Source organism: Trichoplusia ni, chromosome 9 (genome assembly GCF_003590095.1).
Source record: "Trichoplusia ni isolate ovarian cell line Hi5 chromosome 9, tn1, whole genome shotgun sequence".
Lineage (NCBI taxonomy): Eukaryota > Metazoa > Arthropoda > Insecta > Lepidoptera > Noctuidae > Trichoplusia > Trichoplusia ni.
This window is the reverse complement of record NC_039486.1, coordinates 2,110,341-2,132,685: the sequence shown is the minus strand read 5'-3', so window position 1 is coordinate 2,132,685 and position 22,345 is coordinate 2,110,341. Positions and strand designations below refer to the sequence as shown.

The following is a 22,345-nucleotide window of genomic DNA, read 5'->3' as shown; positions in this document are numbered from 1 at the left end:
CTCAATATATTATAGTAAAAACACATTTTTTACGAATCTTGTATACAGGCTATCAAAGCAATTTTATTTTAGTGTCCCCGCTTATTCGATAAGACAAAAATATACTTCAAATTTCTCGAATTGGTTCGCTTTCTCATAACCACGACCAATTGAAAAATTGGACAAAAAATATTTTATAAAAGGATTTCAAGTTGAGCATATGACCAAAAGCTTATTTTAAGGCAGTATTTATTACAGGAATGTTCCACACATACATATTTAAGTACATACAAATATTTTACAACGTAGGGACAAAACAGAAAAAAAAACAATGATAATTTCATAGAAAAATAGGAAACATTTATTTAGGCGATCAGTCTTTATTGATTTACACATAGCTCATTGAATGAAGCTAAAAAAAATAATAAACAAAAGGCAATTTTAATTAATTGAAAACGTATGATTTTGGCACTGATTCTGTCAAGTATTTCATTATTTATTACATAACGGCTACGCATAGCTCCACAAATGTCAAAGGACGATCAAAAACAGGATTTTTGAGTCAGTAAATATTTACTGCCATCCTTTTCTCACGATGCAAAAAATCAGCGCCATTACACATATACTACGGTTCCTATAATAAATGTTTCCTTTTTTCTGTCTCCTATACAATATTACGGACATGAAACACTTCTAGCAACTCTAAACAATTGAACCACATTCGGTTTTACATTGTCTTACTAGTAATGGCAAAAAGTGAACGATGTTTGTGACGAAATTGAATCGATCTTTTTATTGCTCTTTGATAAGGTTCAGATGAAAATGGGATGTGTTGTTTTGTTTAACGAAGAATTATTGTAAGGGGCTATCCATAAATTATTTTTTATACTTCTAGAATTTTTTCCGTGTTTCGGAAGGCACGTTAAAATGTGGGTCCCGGCTGTTATTCATACATCTTTGACAGTCATTAAAAGCAGACAGAAGCTTGAAAGTCTGACAACCAGTCTAACTAAGAGGTATCGTGTTGCCTAGGTAACTAGGTTGAGGACGTCAGAAAGGCAGTCGCTCCTTCTAAAAACACCGGTACATAGCTGAATCCGGTTAGACTGGAAGCCGACCCCAATGAAGTTGGGAAAAGGCTAGGCACGCTATTTTGAAAAGCACGATTTTTATAGTTTTCGAATGAAAAAAAAACAGAACAGAATATTGGGTAAATAAGTCAATTTTAACACCATTACCTACAGTAGGAGTTTAATGATCCTTCTTTGTAGTGTTTTTAATTGACACTTGTGGCACTGTTAGTACTAAAATCGTAATTTAGTATAGCGTCATAATGATTTCTTTTCCTTACTTGAATAGATTCATTTGTTGTTTGTGGCTTAATTAATGAATGTCCCCATAGCTGTAGTAAGTGTAACTAGTCTTCAGGCTTTCTTTAACGTTGGATAAATAATATGGAATGTCGTGCTTTCGTCACTGATAGTCGTAAATCTCCCTTAAACAACAATAAGTTAAATTTGTATTAATATTAATAGTAATAAAATAGTTAAGGTTTAAACGATCCCTATCCGCGGATAATAAACTTTAGGTATTTATGTATGCAAATGACAGTGCCGTCACATTTACTAAAAAGGCCTGTTATGGTAATTGAATTCTAGTTACTGCTTAACGCTTATTGCTACCGGCTTGCTCAAATCAATCTAGTAGTATCTTTAATATGCCTGTCCAAGGAATACTCTTCATTTGCTTATACAAATATTTTATAACTTGTCTGAACTTTTAAAGAGACAGCGAACTTTATTTTTTTTAGATTTCTGCTCAAGGCTGCCATATTGTCGACTAAACCACAAAAAAGCACATTTTTTTTTGATATTTTTTTACACTTGGATGCAAAAGTATATACCGAGTAGGAGAAAAATGTCACTGATATCACAATAATCAATTTAAATTTATATGTAAATATGTCTATTTCTTTTGGCTGAAATTGTAGACTATGCAACAGTGTCGTGTAATTGGAGGTACTGTGAAACCTATTATAATGGGCATTTAGATTGTATTCACAACACTCAAATAAAAACTATTTTGTTGTTGCAATAAAATCAATCAAGTATAATATGTTTTGGAATTTGTTTCGGTACAACATTATACTTTAATTTCGTTTTATTACAATAACTTTTTCCAGTACAAATGAGGAGAGGAAATCATACTTGTATATGTTTGCATAAGTCATACTTGTATGTGTAATTCCTATGTTTTTGTTGAAGTTTAGTATGGGTCAAACAGTAAAAGGTCTAAAGCTGAAATGTTGAGATAAGACTGTAGTGATAACTGATAAATAGTTTCATCTCGTATAGATATTATGGAGTCATATTTACCATTTTTTTTTATTTAAGCACCTAGTTTTATGGTTTCCCTGGCCAAAACTATACCAGAAATTAATTAATTAGAGATCAAGAGTCCATGACGTTTTAGAACCATGCTTATAAGGGCCATACTGACAAACGAGTAGTACAAATCCCATAAACGCAAAGACGCGCACCAATCACGTAAGAATTAAAAAGTAAAACTGAATCTTGACAAAAAAACAGCAATAGTATCGATTCCAAAACGTCACAAGTGCATATCTAATGACGAATACTCAAACGAAACACACTTTTTACTCTCCGTTAAATATCACTTCATTAAAAGTGGATGAATTTTCTATATGACCACAATTTGTTTAAGCTAATTTTTTGCACCAAAAACTGAATTTAGTTTTCACAATCAACCTGAACTCGATTGGCAAAAAACTTCGTTTATTAAAACTCAGTTATTGATGCGCAATCGGTCCTTAAAGTCAAGCTTCGTTTGAGTGGATGGGGAACTTAACCGAATCTTACTCTAGGTCACTACGCTTACTGCTACCCTCACCAGTTGGGCTTCTTATGCGTTATGGTCCACTGTTGGTACGTGTTGTTGGGGTCGCAGGGCGCGAGGCCCAGCGTTCGCGTGTGCGGTTGTAAGGTGAGGCAGTAGCCGTGTAGGCGATGGATTATCTGACTGTGAGCCCCGTCGTAGCTGGAAAGTAAAAAAAAACATTGATAATGGAAAAAAGAATTTAGATAAATATTTTGTGTGATCCTCTGTGGCCGGACCACAGTTTAGTACTCAGATGCTATAGTTCGAAATAATACCTACCTAAAGTCTACTATCATCGGAATATATATATATTTTTAGTACCTCAAGAGATATCTTTTTAATTAACAATTTATGTGGTCCGGCCGCCAGGCAGTGCTCTCTGGCCGCGCCACCTCAAATTAAATAGAGTATAATGAACTATTAATAAATGAATATACCGAAAAAAACTACCTAAAGAGTACCTTGCATACGACAAATATGGTCCAATAAACCCCTTTAGTTAAGGAGTTATTGGTCGTAGGGTGTGGTCCGGCTGGAAGGTATACTCTGCAGCAAATCAATTTTGCAATATTTAATATTAACTATCCATAAATCAATTTATATAATAGTACCTTTTCTCTACTCTTCGTTGATACTTTTTTCTCTCAAGAAACTATTCATTTTGATTAATTAATCTTTAAAGTATGTGGCGCGGCTAGGGAGGATTACTTTCAACAAATATAACGAAATATGCTTTATTTCTTTATGCCAACGAAAACTGCATAATAAGTACTTTATAAAAAGACCCGGACTTCATCCATAAACTTTTATTTTTATTACCAACAATGATTTTGAAAAAGGTGCACTTTTTGGTTTTTGTTTACCTATCTATCTAAGAATAGGTAGTTAATTTGACCAAGTAAGTGAAAATTTTGGTTTAAAATAAACAATAAGTTTACGAATAACAAATAAAATTATTTTCATAATCAATTATTAACAATTGTTAATACAAGGTATTGTAAATGTCGGAAAAGTGTTTTATATAACAAAGTAAAGTCAATTTGAAAAAGTTGAATTTAAGCATTTAACCCTTTATACAAGAAATAACAATGAAATTTACAATACGAGTCCAAAGTGACTCAAAATTGTATGCATGTTGAAAGGTGTTGTTCATTACCTCCAAGGCCCATCAACAGTGCCGAGCCTGCAGAAGGCTTGCTTCACGTTATCAACATCTGCCTCCACGCAGCGCTCGCCGACGCCGAGTTGTCCCGCCTCGTTCAAACGGAACAGCTGACTGTTGCCAGATCCGTGGCAAGACGCGGTGCCTACAACAAAAGTATGGTTGAAGACACTACAGGATTTTTCAAAATGTATTTATTGTTTATATTAGGACTTTTGTAGTGCTAGTTATTATGACTAATAGGTGTGAACTGCATGCACGTCAGAAATATAAACAAAGACTGGATCCAGGACAGTCAGCCATTTGCCGGTTCCTAAGAGCTCAAATTGACCTAACTGAAGAGCTGATACATATATGATATAATACAACAATCATGCGTCATGTCTGACGCTTCAGCGGTTTGTAAGTGCACCAGTCTAAAAAATCAGTAGTTAGGATCACGATAAAAACTCGTGAATAAAGAATTGCATCATATAAGCACTCAGCATACTATTCTATAGCAAAATATAGGCACAACGCAATCAGTTTGTGGGACACCATTATCGCTTGCTCATGATTAAGTCCTCGGTTAGATTCGAAAGTAGTCTGAAGTCATTAAAATATGAATGATAATAAAAAAAAAACATACTGTTGCATCAAGGGACCTACTTTAAGTTAAAATGATTATAACAAAAAGCAAAAAAAAAAAACCAATAATTACCAATATATGCAGGTGCGCCTTTACCCATAGTATCGAGACAGATACCAGTCGCCTTGTTCTTCACCATACCCCAGTGGATATTCTTCGGCAGTTTAGGGAACTTGTCGTACACATCGTAAGCAACGTTCTCCATGAACCAGCCGAAACTCTTGCATTTCAAACGGTCCCTCAACGCAATCTGCTCACTTATATCGCCCATGTCCAAAAACCTAGCCATGGGTTCTCTAGTATAGAAGTACTCTTTGTGCTCCTCATCAAACCAAGTTTCGATTACTCGTTTATAGTTAATGGTGATTAGGGATCCCTTCCTATTCTTTGCGAGGTTCCCGAAGGAGTAAGGCATAAACGCGCGGTATACGTGCCCGACTCTCGAACAAGGCACCCATTCTATGCTACCGCCACATTGCCAGATTTTGAAGCTTAGTTCAAAGTTCTCTCCACCCCAAACGAGTAGACCAGGATCGTAAGCTCCAATTTCAAGGAAGTATCTCCTATTTATGGCAAAAAGACCGCCAGCGTGTGTAGGACTCTTGTAAGGTTCCGATTTGTGTTTGTGTAGACTGGATTCTCTCTCTGGGACTTCGTTCTCCTTGTATAACATCCCCCATTCGAAGATGCCTCTGTAGTTTGCCCCGTGCTGATAAACGGGCCTGTATTCGAAAGTTCTGTGATCAACGCCGTCTATTACTGGGACCGTCATAGTTCTATAGTCACGGTATATCGGTGCAAGGAGGGGAGGCAGCCAGTTTATGTTGACCTCGCAGTGAGCGTCAAGGAACACGATGACTTCGCCGGTCGCTTCCTGGGCTCCCCTCGACCGGGTTCTGATCAGACCTTCACGTTGGGCGTTTCTTATGAGGCGAACTTTTCCCTTGAATCGCTTTAGGTAATTATCTAAGTTTTCTTTTAAGTTTTCCTTGTCTGAAAAGTCGTCGACCTACAAAGAGAAAATGAGATACAGGTACTAACATTAATTTAAATAGTGTTTAGGCAAGGCTGAATATAACACGAAATTAAGCCTGAAATTGGCGTAAAATACTCCATTTCAATTGCCACGAGAACAGTAACACGTTTTGAAAATAGAACATTGAGATTTCCGTTTCGTTTCACGTATTGCGTGACAATGCATTAGTAACAGTAACAATGGCGGGAGCATCATAATAGTTTGTAAACGTTTTCAAACTATTATGAAGTTTTCATTCAAACATCTTACATACATGTCTGGTGACATACTAGCTGAAGATGTCAAATAAATAAAATGATATTATTCATTTATTAAATAGTCTGATAGTTATTTTTTAAAATTTATTTTAGTATGTTTTGGCTGTTGTTTGTAGACTTCTCATTATCTTATTGAATATCACATTTAAAACCATTTAAAATAATTATGTTTATCTGAACCACTTGCTTTAAACTTGATAAGCCTCTTCCGTTTTTCCGCCATATCTTCAGATAGTATAAATTGAGTTATTACTTTTGATAACAAGAATAAACAATTAAAAAAGAATGGATTGGAATATCATAAATAATTATAATCATAACACGTTACTAATCGCCTAATTAAAATCAAAACTAATTGTAAATCAATCGGTTCGGTACTTGTGACTAATTAGATCATAATTTTATCAACTGATTTACATAATAGTGATTGCAATCGAAGTAGTGCAATTAATTTTCCGCTTGTAATGATAGTTATGCTAAAAGCATTTTATCTCGCGGGTTATTTAAAAGTAGTTGAACCGTACCTTCCGTTTGGCGGTATTTTATGTTTAAAAAAAATGAGACGAGCACACTTAAGAGGTTTTCTTTTAAAACCCTGATACAAAAAGTGGGGTGCTATAAGTTTGACGTCTGCCTGTCTGTGGCATCATAGCTCGAACGGATTGAGCGTAAAAATTAATACTGGCAAGGATTTTTTATGATTTTTTTTTAATTAGCATCCGTAAGATCCCTTAGCTGGGTAGCATCCGTAAGATCCCTTAGCTGGGTAGCCTCCTTTAAATTCCAAACCTCTATACTTCTTCGACTTACGACCTTACACCTTACAAAATTAATCTCTTTATAATATTACTTTAGATGTAGGTGTTTATTTTTAATCTTCCGCACTTGAACAAACACATGCATATATTTTTATTTAAGTCAACATTTTAGGTGCATGAGGTAACTGCACTAGATACATATTTGACATTTAGTTACGTCTATGCATAGAGCGGGTTCTGTTGTTTTTCTTTTTTAATGGCTATCGCTCTAAGGAATTCTATCCTTGCGTAGGGAGGCATTTCACAAATATTAGTCACATGTACAAAGTCACCCAGACTCAGGACAAGCTTTCATGGACCACACCGCTTGTACTTACGCAGGAAATGAACCCTTGACTGTTCGTGAGTTGACTACCTATCGACTAGGCTATCCATGCAGTTTAATATTCACTTTATAAAATCAGTTAGCTTAAAATACGTAAGGTAAACATTATTCAGGTTAACAGAACGAGTACGTTAATACATTGATAAAATACTGAGTTTATTTATCAAACCGTGCGATGTAAAGTTTATTACTTTTTCAGAAGATGTCGATTTATCGGCATGTGTTATGGTCTAGTCGCTAGGGGAAAACGTTGGCGATATATACGATAAAATCAGTGCTGGATTAAGCTAGAGGGGCTTGGTGCAAATTCGGCTAACGGGGCCCATTGGTTTACTATAGGCTGTCAAATTCTTCTGTTAGTTTTAATGTGCTGTCAACTTGGGTGGGCAGAGCTCAATTTTGAATTAGGTGGCATGGATCGCGGGGCCCTCATATGCTCAGGGCTCTTAGCATTTGCTATTCTTGCAACGTGGTTAATCCGGCACTGTCTTCCATAACAGATTTTTACCATTTTCTATTTTGCGCTGTTCTTGCATACCAAAAATAATAATGTTATGGAGTTTCTTGCAGGTTCTTCTCCAAAGGAATGACATTTTGGAACCATGCACCTAAGAGTAATTCCTCTAAAGTTTTAAAAGTGCCTGGAAAACGGCCTACTTGAAATAAAAGTTTTGATTTTAACTGTGTAAACCCCCAAAAAAAACCGATTAATGTATGATGCGGACTTATACCATCGGAGATAATAAATCCAAATTTATTTCAAAGTAACAAGTATTAGTGATCCAATCGTGTGTATGGATTAGTTTAATTAAGATTATCTAGGAGGTAGTATGAGATTGATAGCAATTTAAATTAATCTTCACGGCTTAATCTTAAACCTACGGCCTAGTAGGTAGTTGAAGTTTTATTGATAGAAGCTCATTAAAATTACTTGTTGAATATGAAGAATTTGTGAGGAATACTCTGATGCCAAGATATAATCCGAATTAATTTGTTTCGGAACATTTTAGTCTTGAATATTTTTTTTTCGATAGTCGATCAATCGATTTGATCGATTCGATAAATCGAATTCTATATTTTTGAAACTGAACACAAGAAGTAAAAAAAAAGGAGCGTAGCTTTAACTAGTTCTGTGTACCGTTTTTAAAATAACAAATCGTTATTCTTTGACATTTAGACTCATACATTCACTAACATTGTATTGTGTAACTATTTTAATAGTAGGTTCGATACTTATTATAATTTTATAAATAACTAGCTGTTGCCCGCGACTTCGTCCCCGTGAGTAGAAGTTATGATTTATACCTGCCCTGTTTTTTTCACATTTTCCATTGTATCTTCGCTCCTATTAGTCGCAGCGTGATGGTTTATAGCCTAAAGCCTTCCTCGATGAACGGTCGGTATTCAACACAAAAATATTTTTTCTATTTGGACCAGTAGTTCCTGAGATTAGCGCGTTCAAATAAACAAACTCTTCAGCTTTATATATTAGTAAGTATATATAGATAAATAATTTTATAATAATTTAATAAATATTTGCTTAAAACATACCAGTACGATTTCATGGAGTAAATTCGGCGGGGATCTATCGATGACGGAGTGGACTGTCCTCATGAGGACAGAGAATCCTTCGTTGTGGAAGACGATGATGACTGATGTAGAGGGGAGTTCTGTCGGATAGTGCCAGTATTTGCACTCGTCGAGGCGGGTGTCAGGGATCGACCTGCGGGACAAATGTCCGTTATGAAGAGTCCGCACGCAAAGGTTGAATCGGGAAGCTATTACTGCAATTTCAGTGTCACAACGGCTGTCAGATAAGACCGATAGCATTCTAAAGACAAACTCAGATGATAAGGTGGAGGAAACATGCACACTTAGTCCACTATACTAAATTGCTAAATCACATGTATTTTTCAAAAACTACCCTCAAACTTCAAACTGCATTCAATGCTGTGGCGGAAACTTGTTGATATTAGTTTTTAAAACACCCCAGTTAAGGTTTCTGCTTAAAATCCGGTTCTTGTGTGCACGAAGTTTCACAAGTAATCTTCGCACAGACAAATACCAATAAGCTTAGTTAAGTTACGTGTACTTATTTAATTATTCTAAGACGTGGGCTTTGAATTATTTGAAAAGCACAAACACGAACGCATTCACAAACAGTGAAAGAAAACATCGTGTGGAAAACTAACACCCCAGAGAGCTAGCATGGTAATCAATGCTCAATACCTCGCTGTATAGGCAGAGGCCTGTACCTAACTATCTAGTAGTGGTACGATTTTAGGCTAGTTTTATTAACAGAGGAGTTATATCATACCTATTCATAGCGATATCATTAGAAGCAGCTATATTCATGCCGTATTCACTCTCTGACTCAGCGATATCGTTGGCCCTGTCTTGAGACATGTGGTAAGGCTTGCCCTCTTCACCGGGCCCTGAAACCACCCTTAAGTCACGAGGCTCGAAGTTACCAAGTTCTGTAACAATATTGTGAGTTTCAGTTTGTTTATAGATAAAGTTTTATACATTTGTGACATGTGAGTGGTAAAAGAGACTTTATTTTAAAGTGATAAAGTTTATTTTTGATTATTGAATGTTAATGTAGATTGAAAATACAATGTATTGTTTAGAGGTGTGAAGTATGTACCTTTCCATTCTGAAATTCGAAATTGTATAAGAATATAACATTTTAAAATTAAGTTAAGAACCTTTGTCAATGTTTTTTAAATATTACATACTTCAGTTCTTCAATGCATTGGCATTAGCTATGATTCACATGGAAATTACTTGTACCATGTAGGTGGTGGACTTTAACTTAAGGTTTTAATTTAAATAACTTATTACACAACTCAAATGAAGCAACAGCTTTTTGAAGAAGCTTGATTAAAATAAAAAAATATCGTAAAATACGTATGTTATTTCTATATTTATACTATGTATTTATATATTATTCTGATTACATTTTCATGAGCTTTTTCTTCTACTTTTGTATGGTTGATGCACAACCTGGTGACAGATCTATTTACTTAACATACTTGATCTAATATTAACATTTATAAAACTATATTAAACTTAATATGAATATAGTATTCGACATTCAAAGCAGAATAAATTACAAATTATTTAATCTAAGAGTCTGCCATTACTTCTGTCTCCGTCTAACTATACCTGTTGCCATTGTAGAAGCAAGACAGAAACATAAAAGTGTAGAGTGGTGTCCCTCTTCTACAACTACTTTAAATGATGGCAGGTTTTCTGACTATAACTACTAAATAGACCCATAATACTTAACTTTTTATAATCAAAGGCCATTCAATGAGAGAAGAGTGATCATATAAAACACCAATATTAATAGTACGCTTAATATCTGTAATAATACAGAAATTATGATTGCATTTTTTTGTGTTTGTGTTCAGTCTTAGGCAGAAAAGTGAAATGGAACAGACTTATAAAAGAAATCTTGCAAAATTTAATATTTAACTAGGAGTTTTTTATTAATTGGATAGTCTCTCAGCTTTATAATATTGTAAAAAGTGATAAAACAGAAAGTTAAGAAATAACAGTAGACATCTTTAAAAATATTTTTTTTTTTAAATATCTTATTATTTAAATTAAAACTAAACAATCATTGTTAGTCAATTGGGTCTTTACCCAGAAGTGTTGAACCTAGGCTAGAATTAATAAATACTAGATGATAGAATAACATTAAAGGTAATCACTATCTAACTAATGTAAGTTTTAAGTAAAACTTATCAAAAAGATCTAAATGATAAAGGTTTTCAGAAATATATGATAAAACAAATGAAATATCTACAATTACTAATTAAAACCTACATGTGTTATGAATTAAAACAAATGGCCTTTGTACAATTTTTCACACCTCAGTAAACAGTAAACATAACAAAAATTAGCTAGTATGTTACAATGGAAAGCAAATACAATTGGTATGCTGAATACTTTTTGTCACAGCTGTGAACATAAAGATACGATATCCAATTATAAAGCATGCAAACATGTACTGACGTAACAAAAACACTAAGGTCTAATTGACACGCCGGTCTTATAGGCCACCTAACTGTACTTACGTTAGCACTATACAAACACACATATACAGGCTAGTTTTTACTGTATAATTTTAATTACCTGTTTTTAATGTTGGGTAGACATCGCGATGGGACTTATAGTATGCGGGTTGAGGGTCCGAGAAGAGTTCTATGTCGGACTGACCGCCGACGTTCTCCGAGGACCACCTATGCAATGCGTACAGCAATGTCAGTAAAATCGCGCACGCTGATCCCATGCGGATAATACGACCGCGTCTCACATTTGTGATCCTCATTGTTATAATTACCACTTGTACATAACAATTTAAATATTATAATAATATAACTTCGATGTACTTCCCGAGAAATCGTCGACAATCGAGTCGAACGAAGCTGACGTTTTTATGACAACGTCAACACACTACGTTTCGTTCGTACGTTGATGAGTAAAATATTCTTAAAATGAGTAATTCAATTAATAAGAAAGAAAAAATGAATTTATAATTATATATTAAACGAATTGATCAAATAAATGTTTTTTTTTTATCTTAGCTTACCGAATTAAATCAGTCCTATAGAATAATGGTTATGAAATGAGGTAATTATGTCAATGGATCTGTGTGTGGATTTACGAAAAGTTAATATGTTTAATCTGTAGCGCTTGACAGAACTATCCGTTTGTTTATTTTTGAATTTGAATTCTTTGAAAGACTGTGACCGCTGTGTTTTGCTCGTGTTATTGTTTCGTAAAAGCGAATTATTTACAGCATTAGTGTTTTTGTGTTGCAAAAGTGTTGTTTACTTTGTGTTAAATAATAATCGAAGTTACGAAAAAGATATCACACAACTATGGAGAGAAGTAAGTTTGCGTGGTCCATAATTGTGTATAGTAGCTCATTTTTGTTGAAATTTTAAAGTTTAGATAATGTAATTAAATTTTACCTTTTCAGCACAAGCTTTTACCGTCGAAAACTTCATAGGTAATTGGAATGGAGACTTTCCAAATTATCCATTAACTGCCGCAGACCTGAAGAAGCCTCATGCAGTGATGGGCGCACTGTTCCAAGTGTTTGACAGGCTCGGTATAGATAGAGACGCTATACTTTCTGTAAGTATCATATATATGATTCTAAATAACTGTTTTGCCACAATTATTTGAAGAGCTGATTGAATTTGCTCACATCAAAGTTGTATAGACACAACTGTTGATTAAGAATTTTACCTCCGCGCTATGCTCTCTTTATTGGAACATGTTGTTACTGTGGACTATCCAATGTTACTTTGATCACTGGCAGTATTTAATTAGTAATAAATTCTCTAAGTATAATCTAACAATAAATATTCCTAACACTTTCAGCCACCACCAGAAGAGAATCGCAACGAGAACACCATCTACTACTGGGACTTGCTCCCAGTCATCAACATGACACGCGTCATCAACCACCTGGTGTCCGTAATGCCGCAGGTTGACGCTACCATCAGCGTCATACACTTCCTACAGCCTACAGCTACTACGTCACATTCTATACTGCTACTACTGTTTAACTTGATGGTGTTCAATGAGGAACGGTTGAGGGATATTGCACCGCATGAAGAGGAATTGTTTGCTAAGACTGATCAGGTAAGAAAATATTAAATTTAGGCCTTTGTAAAAGTATATTCTTTAGTCTCAGTTCTTTTATTTACTCTATCAATCATTTAGTTTTGTATTTGTAGATGCATAGATGTAATTTTTCTAAATTTCAGGTCAAAGCTCTTGAGGAAAGGAAGAACAAGCTTCTAGAAATGCTTAATGACCAGGCTGAAGAGAAGGGAAAGCGTGCCGAGAGATTAGAGAAGGTAAGTTAACTATAAGCACTATTTATCATTGTTATATCGGCCTGGGACCACCCCACTATGTCCAGTAAATTATGCTCAACATGCTCTTGGGATGACCACAGCTCACTGTGTAATTCTGACTAGAAGTTCTGTTAGGTGTACTACCTGACTCCATTTGGGATCTTTAATTCTGTTGTATTCATCAATTGACTGCAGAAGGTACAAGTTTTGTCTCAAAATTCACCATACCTCATTATGTCAGTGAAAGGGTTTGATAATAATGATTGTGTGGTAATTTCAGCTTGATCATGATATAAAATCATATGAGGAAGACTTAAAACAAGAGAAGGAGGTTCATGATGAAGAGAAACTGGAGTTGGAAGCTCTATTAAAGGAGAACCGACAGACTGAGATGCTGTTGGAACAGAAGAAAACTCATAGAGATGCATTGGTTGCTGAAGTGGCTAGGAAGAGGGCATTGAGGTGAGGATAATGAAATACTACTTTATTGTAATATACAGTAAGGTCATTTTTCGTGTTTAAATGAACTTAGCTAATTCAAGTAAAAGTAAGTCTCAAAAATTAATATTTGTTCCTAAAATATTCTATCTATCTATCTATCTAAACATGATCTAACACTAAAGAAAGATAGGATAAAGAAAATGCCAACAAAAATGATTCCTGCAACTGTCAGTTTTCTATCACACAACACCACCACAAATAAAACTAAGTTTTCCTAAGTTAATACTTGTACTGAAGCAAATATAATTTTCACTAAATTGTTTATTTTTAACCTTGTTTATCCAGGGTATACGACGCTGACGACATACGAGCTCAAGCCGAGCAGGCCGCACAGAACGTACAAGAAGCAGAAGAGAAACTAAACTCCTTGCGAGCCACTCTCATGCAGAAGGAAAACAGTCTCAAGAACTTGCAGAACATTAAACCGAACCTTGACACGGCTAATAACTTGTTACATGAGATCATGAAGCTATCTGATAGTCTAAAGTAAGTTTGATTTGCAATAGGGATGGTGACTATAATAAGTAAAAATATATTTACTTTTCGTATGATAAAAAGGCAATATATAATTATGTTAGATATGTATTTTTGTGTATGTAATTATATATATATAATTATATATTGTATATATATATTTTATATATATATAATAATTATATATTGTATATAATTATATGTAAACAACATAAATTGCAGAGTTTAAGAAGGTGCTTGTGACGTAACGATTTCGTAAAAATTATACACGATCGTGACGTTTATGATAACGAAATAAAAAAAATACGTATCCATTCATTCCTCCATTCAAAACCTCGCAATACGTTTGGTGTATAGAATAACTACTACAATTATTGTAACATGTGGGAAGCGAGTTGGGGAGCGACGAAAATCATACTTATGTGAAAAACTTTCTGATGGTCGACCCTACATATTGTTATTTTTCAGGGACTTTGAGTCGGGCGACTTAGACTCTGACAGTAAGGAGGGTGAGCTGGACGTCCTCAACACTGAGCTGGGCGAGCTGCAGGCGCAGCTGAGCGAGCTGCAGGCCGCGCGCGAGCAGGCCGCGCGCCAGCGGGCCGCCGCCGGGGACAGGAGGCAGCAGGACAAGAACCTCGCGCTAAGGTATAGTACATACTGTAACATTAGTTGAAAAGGGTAGCTTAAGGAGTTTCTTGCCGGTGCTTCTCCATAAGAATGACACTTTGGAACCGTGCAACTAGAGTCAGTAATTTAACGTTTTAAAAGTGCGGCCTGTTTGAAATAAAAACTTTTGATTTCGATTTTGATTAAGTTAATATACACTTACTAGACACTTTTTAGGTATGGAAGCTTTAAATATACCATTAAATTAAAAAATATAAAAAAATAAGGATTTTACATACAAAACGACGAGACTAGTCTAGTGCGTTCAAGGATCTGTTTTCTCCGCATAATTGCACATAAGTTACCAACAATAGCAGAAGGAAGTACGCGCACAATATTTTTGGTAGAACATCGAAAAATCTTATAATTTAATCCTAATGTTACAAGATTAACGAAATATTTCTTGACATTTTATTTCTATATACACAGTGCTTTACGTGAAGCAGAAGAAAAGGACAGGAAACTTCGAGAACGTTCTAAAAAGGCCCAACAACGTACTGAGGAGATTAAGGAACTGACGACCAATTACGAGGCTCAGAAGAACGCGGGCCTCGAGGAACTAGCCAGTATCAAGAACGACTTCTGTAATGACGTAAGTAGCTATGTATATCATAAAAAATAATTAACGGGACCGATTAATCATAGTTCCAGCTATTAACAGTGATAGGCAGTGGGATTGCGAATCTTAAAATCGTAGGGTCCAAACGGTTTTTAAGGCACATGCGAGGCCTACAGGGGGTTTTAACTCCAGATACCAGGTTACCCATTAACGAAACGATAAAAAAAAACCAATTATGGTCTAGTAGTATTTGACAGCTAAATAGCTAAACAGATTTTGATGGAATGTTCAATGCCGATAGCTTGTACACTAAATTATCGGCATTAAACAGTAATATTTTTCAAAAATATATCTGTCAATTAAATTAAGGAACTGTTTTACAGATATTATAACACTTTGTTTTTAAAGAATGGAAACGTAATGTGCTTTTTTATTTCCAGTTGAAGGCTGTGGACGAATTGTTACTGAAGAAAGCTGTAGAAGCAGAGAAAAAAGTTCAAGATAAACTGAAAAACCGATATATTTAAGAAAGCTTTAGTTTAAGTATGTTTTAGTGCTGGACACTGCCTTTATATCCTCATAATTATAATGTAGATATCTTCATCAATTGAAATTGGTCCTTATTTCAGATCAATAAAGTTCATTATAATAATTGGCCATTTTCACTGATGTGACTGCATCATCCAAATGAAATAATTTACTTATAAGAAAATAAAATGTATTATTAACAGGTACTTATTGTTTTGATTATCAATAGCAATAGTTTTACCTAGGATCCCAATTTTGCGTTTTTTTCAGTTCAAATTTGAATCACTTAGAAAATGGTATCCTCATTTTTTTATGTTTTTTACTCAAGCAGTAATTATTGTCTTGATTGAACGTTTACCAATAAGAGACTGATAGAAGTCCTCACAAGTGATCTATTTAAGAAGGAAGTGAAACCACAAACTTATAAAAATTGTATATGTATATTGATAAAATATCTTACATAATACAGTAAAGCTATATTGCGACACTCGAATGTGAGTTATTATCAGACAGAAAGTATTTCAGTAAATACGATAGATGGTACGTGTGAGGGGCCAAGATTATCTTCTAACAAATCTTAATCTCTGCATTATTATACTGTAAGGTCTACCACGACGTCTTAAAGTAAATTAATGTGGGCGTGGGAGAGAGATGAAACTGTACGTCTCTTATGTGCTGTCTCGCATCCACACACTAATATTACTTGTAAGACGTGGTTTTAAAGTTCTAGGTTCTAATTGTCGCTGTACGAACAAAGCTCAAAGATCTTCAGTTTAGCATTTGCTGATGTCGGGCAGAGTTCCCTGGCAGTGGTTACGCCAGCCGTACCACGCCTGGAACTTGTGACGTTTGTAGATCTTCTTGGCGCATTTCGATGCCTTGGTAATATCGTCCAACAGCATTTCTGGAAAGACAAGTGGAATTGTTTTATGAAGTGTGTCTGGGCAAGATATGTTTTTCCGTAAGGTTACATAGATTAGTGTATCCCGGCTGTAAGATGTGATATTTTTGCCTTCATAGGTTTTAACGTTTTTGATTACTGACGCTAAGTACATCAGTGCCGTTCTGAGCTTTTTGGTGCTTTCGACTAGATAGACCGGTGCCGAACTCGATCTAGCAAACTATTTGTACATACCAAAAAATGCGCCGTATTGATAAATTGCTATCAGCATCTAGTGTATAACTACCAGTTTCTTTATAGACGCAATCAATACTGACAACTGATTTAATTGATTAGCCTTGTTGAAACGAAGGATAGATAAAAAATATTTAAACTCCAGGATTGATTCTTACCAGCACAAGTAACGTTGCAGTCCTTGCCAGGAGTGCTGGTCTTGCTACACCAGTACTTGTCGTTAATCTGGAACAGTCCGTAGTCCCGAGAACCGTTCTTGTTGATCGTACCCATCTTTGATGTGTTCCTGCCACTCTCGTTCTGGATGAGGCAAACCCCTGGAATAAGAACAAACGGTTTTTTATATGTGATAGATACATGGCTTCGTTTTTGGAATTAGAATATATGCCGCTGCCCTGCTGCAAATGGGATGTCGCTACATGTATGGGTATAGCCGCATTTCGCATTTGTTGACCTGTTCCTGCATGTAAGTTTAGTAAATACAAGATATTATAGGTAACTCCTTCATGTGATTATATTTTTTAAAATTATTTGTATTAAAAAAGAGGTGATTGAGATAAAAAAAAAAAATTTAATTTAAAATTTAAAATTTTATTTTTTTTAAATTCACGAGCTAAATGGTTTTCCTAACAATTACTTTACAGCAATCACCAATGCTTATATATTATTAAAAAAAAACTTTGCCGCCATCAATTTTGGTGAACTTTTTGACAAGAACAAATTAAAAGTTTCGAGATTTTTACTCACAGTCTCTCATTTTGTCTTCAGGGAATCCTTGTCTCCTCAATTCGTGCACCAATTCACAATTTGTCGCAAAATACTTTGCTTCACAACTTATACATAAAGCTGCAAGAGCCAACAAAAATACTCTGAGTTTTTGCATGTTTTTTTTTTGCACAACCTTCTTGGTCTGCGGTGAGAGATGATATGAACTGGATTCATCGGGCTTCGTTTATATATGATTGCGAATTTGTATAAATACATAGTGTAAATATGCATGGAATGTGTTGGCCGGGAACAGGGGAATCCTCTTTATCTGTTTCAAAACAAAGGGGTCACGAGCCACTAATAAAAGTCGTTGCTACACGACGTGTTTTGTAAACAGGATAGCGATGTGAATCCCCGGTGCAATGAACACATGTAATTTGGCTTTAAGGAAAAGTCTGTTTGAATAGTTCGATGGTTCAATGTTTTTTTCTTATCGTGAGATCATAGCTTACTCGTCTGTATGTTTTTTTTTATCATTCTACATTTTTCTTTTCAAGCACATTTTTGACCGACACCTGCTTGAAGTAAATCCATCCTTGTTTTGCGGGGATTTCTATTCGTGTGATGTTCAGAGAACACAACAAGGCCTCGTATAGGCATAATAAATTTTTTTGGCAACAGGTTCACAAATAATTATCTTAGAAAAGGTATATTGTATAAAAATAGCTGGATATAGCATATCTACATAATAATATAACGGTTTATAACAAATACATTTTCTGCTTATTCCTTTAAAATAAATTAAATTCTTGATTAAAGATGACCTACAACAAAGTAAAGTTATCATCTTTCACTATCGACAGAGTATTTACTTATTAACTCAAGTGTTAATCGTGTTGCAAACGATAACTCACTTAAGTTGATAGCCATTATAATAACATTAGCTGTGCCTTGCGGTGTTACCCGTGGCTATACAGTATCTGTATAAATAGGTATAGATCTACGGATATCTTGTCTTCTCTTGTATATAAAAATGAAATTCTGTTTGTTAGTCTCGCTTAAACTCGAGAACGGCGGAACCCATTTTAGTCTTGAAATAGTCTTGGAAGTCCAGGGAATTTTTTAACGGTGATTAAATAAGGAAAAGTTGAAAATTATAATTTCATCATCGTGTATAAGGCGTTAGGTAGTTCGCAGAGACAGCTAGTAGGTACTAGACACATTTACTTAAAAAGAACATTATTCATATGAGTTGGTAGCATAGAAATCTAAATGATATTATTATTTTAGATTTCTATGGTTTCTAGGTGGTGGAGTCCTTGCGGTTTTATGTATGGATTTTTAAGCACCGGGTGCGGGTTCGATCCCAAGGCAGGCAAAGTCGGTGCGAAAAACTACCAATGTCACTTATTCAAAATCACATGTGCTTTTTTATTTATTTTACGACATCACTGATGAATGAGAAGTAAAACATCGTGGGTAAACCTGGATTAAAAGAAATCGAATCGCTAGCATATTTATCTATGATCAAATCTTCCCTATATGGGAGGAAGCTGGCACTTAAACGCCTATAGGCTGGTATTATTATCTACATTTTTCAAGGAAACTAGCGGAAACATTCTAATGTTATCAAAATTGGTACAGCAGTTTCTATGTGAAGAATTACAAACACAATTTTTTTTCCTTCATATACAAGTGTGACTAAGTTAGTGTGATTAACAACTAATAAATGTTGTAATATTGAAGACTGATAAGCTTTATCGTTCACTTGTTTTTGTGGCTAATGAACTGTTTCTTAATATATTTGTATCGAATCCATCTGGGTGATGGTCTTTTTAGACTTCAGGGGGCTAGTATCAATTGTTAAAGATGTAAGTTTGTGCTGGTGGAAAAATGAGGTCGCTCTACGCTGAGTATTGAGTATTGTCGCTCTTCCAGAACTACAGTAATACCTACCTATTAATTTGAGGCGAGGTGATGGGAACACTGTTATTTTATTGGTTTTGTAAACTATGTTGGCATATACCTGTTTATGGGTATATGCAGTTATCTTATTGAATAACCGTCGAAATAAATAGGATATAACGAATTTGCAGACTTGGATCAAGGTAGGTATAACGTTTGGTTTGACGCCAAGCTGATAACGGTTAACCAAATAAAAGTTTTTTAAGAACCTGCAGCATCAAAGTCCTTTGGCACATTTTTTGTTAGCGATACATATTATCACATGAATAGGAGCATATCAGTAATTAATTACATTTCAAGAATGGGCAAAAGTCACGTGCGCCCCTATCCGATGTTATAACCATGCAGACGAAGGCACGTGCATCATCTAGTGAAGAATAATTACTTAAACTACCTACTTGCTGTTTAAGATCAGTCGCGGGGGCGCCCCTGCGTCATCATTGATAAGCTCAATTAGACGATCGTTTATTCACTTTGGTTAAACGTCATACGAGATAACTTCTACCTAGCGAATACAGGGAATCTTTTTAAGTCTTCATTCTGAAAGAGTAAACATGGAACCATATATTCCAAAAATACTCTGAGAATAAAATAAAACCAATACGCTCACAATATGCAAACAAATTATGTCAAGTCAAATGTAATACTGCACTAATGCAAAAAAGTATATTTGGAAATGGCCCACGAATTTATAATAAAATACCAAATGACGTCAAAAGTATGACTTTATCAAAATTTAAAAAGGCATTGTATGAATTACTAATTTTATTATTAAATGCTATTACAGTATTGACGAATTTCTTAATGATAAATCACTGACTGGCTGATATTAATATTGATTTTTTCCTGACATTATTTCTGACATTTTGTATTAATTTTTTGATCTGCTATTATAAGTTGACACTAAAAAAATATTTGATCTCTGATGATAATTTAAGCTGACATATAATTTAATATTAACATTGTTTCGTTTCTTAATGATATCTGTTAGTGTTTTTTAATTTACTTTTGGATTTGGAGTGTTGTACCCTCATATTTTATCTTTACGATTTATTCTAATTTAATTTGATATTAATCTAAAAACCATTGCTATATTTTTATTTGCATGCCCATTGACGGCAAAATATGGAGCTCTCATTTTACTGAAACATCTATTTGTAACAACCCATGTTTGCAAAGAAATAAATGATTTGATTTGATTTGATTTGATTTGATCATACTAGGCTTTAGGTCTTTCACCGTCTGTCGCTAGGGTCTATCTCATCGAGGTGGAAAAAATGGTTGGCAGTTGGCACTGTCATAAATATGACCAGTTTTTTTGGTCAAGGTGTTAAATTCCTTAGAGACACAGACTTAGGACATACAGCGCTAGGAGGAACTGGGTAGTGTTAGACTCTTACTGACTTAAAGTAACCGATGTCTAACGTCTCCAGCGTTGGTCGGTGCTTGGTAACGAATAGCCGTTCATGATAGTTGCGGAACACCGAGGCATACCATCATCTATTAAAGGAAGACCGTTATCGTTTGTAAAATAGTACCTTATGATCTCTAAAGCGTAACCTTAATCGTCTAATAGCATTAAGTTGTAAAATTATGTACTAAAATGAATAAGCTTAGCTTGAGAATATCGTAACATGGGTAGGTAAGTAGGTAGGTATTATTCTATTTTATGGGTATATCGTTGAAATCAAAACCATCACTTAGTTAATTAAAACTTATTAAACAAATAATAATATTTTACATTTTCCTCTTAATATGTTAAAAAGATAATATTATAGATACCCATCTTTGCTAATACGCACGTAATGACTTATAAATATTAAAAATTGCTGTGCCCAACTTGGTCCATAATTGTTTCTATATCTTTTTTTAACACGTGTAGGTAAGGGTACGATATTGATTGCAAAAATAACGATTTAATTTGATTTCATTGGAATCCATGCGTACTTATTGGTTTTGTATAAAGATAAGGTAAAATAAAATAAACGTCTCTTTAAATCCTCTGAGACGAATTCCAACAAATATTTACAATGTAAACAAAAACAAAGGCGTAGTAAAGTTTTGTCATCATAATAAACAAACATTTAATTGCACTACAATCACTTCATACTTTTGAAGTTAAATTGTTACAGTTGTAAGAAAGAGACAACGCTATCAGAAAAGTGCGCTATCTCGCCTATAGACCTAGTATAACACAAACTCTCTCCTCTGTAAGTCAACAAGGTATGCAGTATAATCACGTGAATCATCAGAAAACTATAGAGGTGCGTTTACATATACAAAATACGTACCTGCGCGTTTGTTTCGAATATTTTTGTTAAACTTTACTGTAAAAAAGATAAATAAAACCTTTTACCTTCCACAACTTTTAAACCGATTATTATTCAATATGTCTAAGGACAATCGCACAAACACAAAAAATATCAAACTAAATTGTAATCGCTCAATCCGTTCAAGAGCTATGATGCCAGTGATGCCACGGGCAAAGAGACACGTAAAACTTACAATACTTTAGTTTTTGCATTAGGGGCTAAAAATAAAGACATAAACTCTGTAGTTAAAACTAATACTGATTGCATGGATAGCTAGAACAAATCGCTAAACCCACAGTACGCGGGGTGTCGCAATCAAGCATTTGTGTGATGCACGCACGCTTGTTCTAAGTCTGGTTGTCTGTGTATGTGACTTGAATGTTTGTGAAACCCCCGCGAAACAATGATTGATTGATTAATTCGGGAATGTTTTTTTTATGTTTCTTGTCATGAGAATAATATTGAATAGTATTTACGATTTTTTAGAAACGAATTTCCTGGTTTGCATT

The 22,345-nt window shown here is 34.7% G+C and overlaps 3 protein-coding genes across 3 annotated transcripts; 1 reads left to right on the top strand and 2 right to left on the bottom strand.

Annotated features, from left to right (window-relative positions):
• Positions 1-1,420: 1,420 nt before the first annotated feature.
• On the bottom strand, positions 1,421-11,571 carry LOC113497274 (N-acetylgalactosaminyltransferase 7). Its single transcript, XM_026876750.1, has 7 exons — positions 11,247-11,571; positions 9,421-9,580; positions 8,655-8,826; positions 4,740-5,676; positions 4,034-4,184; positions 2,890-3,036; positions 1,421-1,474 (listed from the first exon to the last, which is right to left on the bottom strand). The coding sequence occupies exons 1-7, from the start codon at positions 11,440-11,442 to the stop codon at positions 1,453-1,455; spliced, it is 1,785 nt and encodes a 594-aa protein (XP_026732551.1). The 5' UTR covers positions 11,443-11,571; the 3' UTR covers positions 1,421-1,452.
• A 250-nt stretch (positions 11,572-11,821) lies between these two features.
• Positions 11,822-15,922, top strand: LOC113497512 (chromosome partition protein Smc-like). The gene is made up of 9 exons (XM_026877089.1): positions 11,822-12,005; positions 12,097-12,254; positions 12,504-12,767; positions 12,893-12,985; positions 13,266-13,447; positions 13,772-13,972; positions 14,429-14,608; positions 15,059-15,221; positions 15,629-15,922. Exons 1-9 carry the CDS (start codon positions 11,996-11,998, stop codon positions 15,713-15,715), a joined length of 1,338 nt encoding a protein of 445 aa, XP_026732890.1. The 5' UTR covers positions 11,822-11,995; the 3' UTR covers positions 15,716-15,922.
• Positions 15,923-16,137: 215 nt separating this feature from the next.
• LOC113497513 (lysozyme) lies at positions 16,138-17,790 on the bottom strand. Its single transcript, XM_026877090.1, has 3 exons — positions 17,599-17,790; positions 17,010-17,168; positions 16,138-16,620 (listed from the first exon to the last, which is right to left on the bottom strand). Exons 1-3 carry the CDS (start codon positions 17,732-17,734, stop codon positions 16,490-16,492), a joined length of 426 nt encoding a protein of 141 aa, XP_026732891.1. The 5' UTR covers positions 17,735-17,790; the 3' UTR covers positions 16,138-16,489.
• Positions 17,791-22,345: the final 4,555 nt, after the last annotated feature.

Excerpts from the sequence above, each read along its gene's own strand:
- LOC113497513 (XM_026877090.1), bottom strand. The coding sequence starts at position 17,734 with ATGCAAAAACTCAGAGTATTTTTGTTGGCTCTTGCAGCTTTATGTATA. Across the intron at positions 17,169-17,598 it reads TGAAGACAAAATGAGAGACT|GGGTTTGCCTCATCCAGAAC; the intron begins GTGAGTAAAAAT and ends TTCTTATTCCAG. Across the intron at positions 16,621-17,009 it reads CTGCAACGTTACTTGTGCTG|AAATGCTGTTGGACGATATT; the intron begins GTAAGAATCAAT and ends TTGTCTTTCCAG.
- LOC113497274 (XM_026876750.1), bottom strand. The coding sequence starts at position 11,442 with ATGAGGATCACAAATGTGAGACGCGGTCGTATTATCCGCATGGGATCA. Across the intron at positions 4,185-4,739 it reads AGGCGCACCTGCATATATTG|GCACCGCGTCTTGCCACGGA; the intron begins GTAATTATTGGT and ends CTTTTGTTGTAG. Across the intron at positions 1,475-2,889 it reads ACGCATAAGAAGCCCAACTG|GGAGATTTACGACTATCAGT; the intron begins GTGAGGGTAGCA and ends TTGTTGTTTAAG.
- LOC113497512 (XM_026877089.1), top strand. Across the intron at positions 12,986-13,265 it reads GTGCCGAGAGATTAGAGAAG|CTTGATCATGATATAAAATC; the intron begins GTAAGTTAACTA and ends TGGTAATTTCAG. Across the intron at positions 13,448-13,771 it reads GCTAGGAAGAGGGCATTGAG|GGTATACGACGCTGACGACA; the intron begins GTGAGGATAATG and ends TTGTTTATCCAG.